This window comes from Mastomys coucha, unplaced genomic scaffold (genome assembly GCF_008632895.1).
Source record: "Mastomys coucha isolate ucsf_1 unplaced genomic scaffold, UCSF_Mcou_1 pScaffold20, whole genome shotgun sequence".
Classification (NCBI taxonomy): domain Eukaryota; kingdom Metazoa; phylum Chordata; class Mammalia; order Rodentia; family Muridae; genus Mastomys; species Mastomys coucha.
This window is the reverse complement of record NW_022196903.1, coordinates 37937176-37940509: the sequence shown is the minus strand read 5'-3', so window position 1 is coordinate 37940509 and position 3334 is coordinate 37937176. Positions and strand designations below refer to the sequence as shown.

Below are 3334 nucleotides of genomic sequence, written 5' to 3'. Positions count from 1 at the left end.
AAATAAAGTAAGGACATGAATTCGAACAGGGCTGGAACATGGAGACAGGAGCTGATGCAGAAGACATGGAGGAGTGCTTACTGGCTTGCTCAGCCTGCCTTTTTATAGAACACAGGACCACCAGCAATGGGATGGCATCACACACAATGGGTTTAGCTCTCTCCATCTGTACTGGCTGGTTTTGTGTGTCAACTTGACACAGGCTGGAGTTATCACAGAGAAGGGAGCATCAGTTGGGGAAGTGCCTCCATGAGATCCAGCTGTGGGGCATTTTCTCAATTAGTGGTCAAGGGGGTAAGGCCCCTTGTGGGTGGTGCCATCTCTGGGCTGGAAATCTTGGGTTCTACAAGAGAGCAGGCTGAGCAAGCCAGGAGAAGCAAGCCAGTAAGAAACATCTATCTCTCCATGGCCTCTGCGTCAGCTCCTGCTTCCTGACCTGCTTGAGTTCCAGTCATAACTTCCTCTGGTGATCAACAGCAGTGTGGAAGTGTAAGCTGCTCAATAAACCCTTTCCTCCCCAACTTGCTTCTTGGTCATGATGTTTGTGCAGGAATAGAAACCCTGACTAAGACACCCATCAATCACTCATTTTTAAAAATGCCCTACAGACCTGCCTATAGCTGGATCTTATGAAGTCCTTTTCTTTTTATTTTTTTTATTAGATATTTTCTTTATTTACATGTAAATTTCTCCTTTCCCAGTTTCCCCTCCAAAAAACAAACAAACAAACAAAAACAAGAACAAACCCCTGTTGCCTCCCCTCTCCCCATGCCTGCCACCCCACCCTCTCTCACTTATTGGCCCTGGCATTCCCCTACACTGGGGCACAGAACCTTCACAGGGCCAAGGTCCTTACAACAATATGAACTAACTAGCACCCTCAGAGCTCCCAGGATCTCAACCACCAACCAAAGACTGCACATGGTGGGTCTGATTGTTCTGGCAGCATGTGTATAGTAGAAGATGAAGGCATTTTCTTAATCGAGAGTCCCTCCTCTCATGTGACTTCAGTTTCTGTTAAGTTGACATGACATAAATGTAGCCAGCACATGCCTTCACTCCAACATACAATTTAATAACTTAAAATTCACTTTCCTTATCACCCCAGAGTTTTGTTGTCGTTCATTAAGAAGATGAAATCAATCACAATGCAACAAATGCCTGCCTTATTTTTTGTTCTACTTGAAAGAAAGATAGACATGTGAATGGGGCAGCAAATGGGGTAGAAGCAGCATTTAGCTCATTATTGCATTACCAGTTCCCACTCAGTGTGATGCAATTTCAGGCCATGAGTAAATGACAGTAATTCTATCATAGGCAGATAGTCAGGCATTCATAGTAAAGAAGGTCCAAGTCTGGGGCACCCATTATCCAATGCTTGCTTGGCTGTATATGTATGTATATGTATATGTATAAGTATATGTACATATATATATATATGTATATGTATATTAATATACACACACATACACAATGCCTTTTGGAAGATATATATAACAACATTTATAAAACAATGATTTATCATAGCTTACACTGTAGAGAGATACAATATCTCCTCCAAACAGAATCAATATGTTGTGATGTGTTTATACAATGCAATGGAAATGAACAATCAAAGCTCTCACTCACCCTGGAAAACTCTGACAAACAGAACAATGGTTGAAAGAAGGTAGATTCAAACAATGAACACTTTGAGGGACTATAGTCCATTTGTATCAAGTCCAAGAAAACACATTAATACAGACTGAAGAAAAGGTCACACTTGCTTATATTGTGAGAGAAGACAAGGCCCACTCATTGGAAGAGGGTGTGATGAAATGTCTTATTCCTCATCTTGAGAAGGGTTCCCATGAGTTATTTTCCTTGGATTTTTCACTGAGATGAACTGAAGCTTTGTGCATCTTCAACAAAATTAAAAAGAAAAAAAATCTATCCCTTTATTATTTTGCTATAGTTAAATCGGCCACTGAACAGTACCTGATTTGCACCCTTGTCTCCCACTTCACTCCCAATCACAGCCTAGTTTCCTTTGTTCATCTCTAGGCAGACTCTAAGCAGTATTTCTTGCCAGGACTGATGCAGCATTTTGTGTCACTACTGCATCTGTGTGTATATCTTTCAAGCTGTTTGCTAGTGTAGCTCACAGGGTGGGTAGCTTGGGTAACACTGATGATTGCTTTTAGCCACATTAAAAGCCAGTGCACTGTCATGCCCATGTATGTTCGGTTTGCTTGTGCTCCACCAATCTGCAAAGTGAAAAAGATAAAACACAGGAGGTTCTTGGAAGGTGTGAGAAGGCTTTGAGAAGAAAATGGAAAGGATGAGCAAGTTTACATGTCCAGGTCAATATTGAATGAAATTAATTCTAAGATCTTGGCAAGGTCATTATTCTCTAACATCCTCAAGAGGTGTCCTCCTTTATGAGTGTCCTCTTCAGAGCACTTTTGACCTCTTTGTTCCTTAAACTATAGATCAGGGGGTTGAGCATTGGATTGAAAAGGCTATGGAATAGCAAGAGATATTTCTTCTGCTCATTGGATTTCCCGTGTTGAGGCCCAATGTACATGACAATGGCTGTACCATAAAAGAGTCCAACGACACAGAGATGGGAGGAGCAAGTGGAGAAAGCTTTCTGGCGTCCCTGCTGTGACTTAATCTTCAGGATGGCGCACAGAATATGAGCATAAGAGATTACAATTGATGAAAACGGTCCGACAAGCACAGACACAGCACCAGCCAAAACCATGAACTCATTGATGCGAGTGTCTGAACAAGCAAGTTTGAGAACAGCTATAATTTCACAGAAAAAGTGATTCACTTTTTGCGAGCTGCAGAAGGGTAATGGTAACAGTAATACTAGATGGACCAGGGCCAAGAGGACTCCTAAAATCCAAGAAGTCAGCACCAAGATAACGCAAACTCTCCAGCTCATGATGGCAGTGTATCTGAGTGGGTGGCAGATGGCCACATACCGATCATAGGACATCACCACCAGTAGGAGACATTCTGTGTGTGCAAATGTCAAAAAGAGAAAGGTCTGTGTCATGCAGCCAGCAAAAGAGATTGGCTTGGCTGGATCCATGAGGTTCGCCAGCATTTGGGGCACTGTGTTGCAGGCATAGGCAATGTCAACGATGGCCAGATGGGACAGGAAGAAGTACATGGGAGTGTGGAGTCTGGAGTCCAGGCAGATAAGTCCCAGGATGGTCCCATTCCCCAGCAGGGTGAAGGCATAGAACAGGGAGAAGAGGACAAAGAGGAGCATCTGCATCCTTGGGCTAAGCGGAAATCCCAGGAGGATGAACTGTGTAATCAAGGTCTGATTTCCCCCCAT

General features: G+C 43.0%; 1 protein-coding gene across 1 annotated transcript; it reads right to left on the bottom strand.

The window, feature by feature from the left end:
- Window positions 1-2401: 2401 nt before the first annotated feature.
- LOC116098090 (olfactory receptor 13-like) lies at window positions 2402-3334 on the bottom strand. The gene has a single exon (XM_031380835.1). The coding sequence runs from the start codon at window positions 3332-3334 to the stop codon at window positions 2402-2404; it is 933 nt and encodes a 310-aa protein (XP_031236695.1).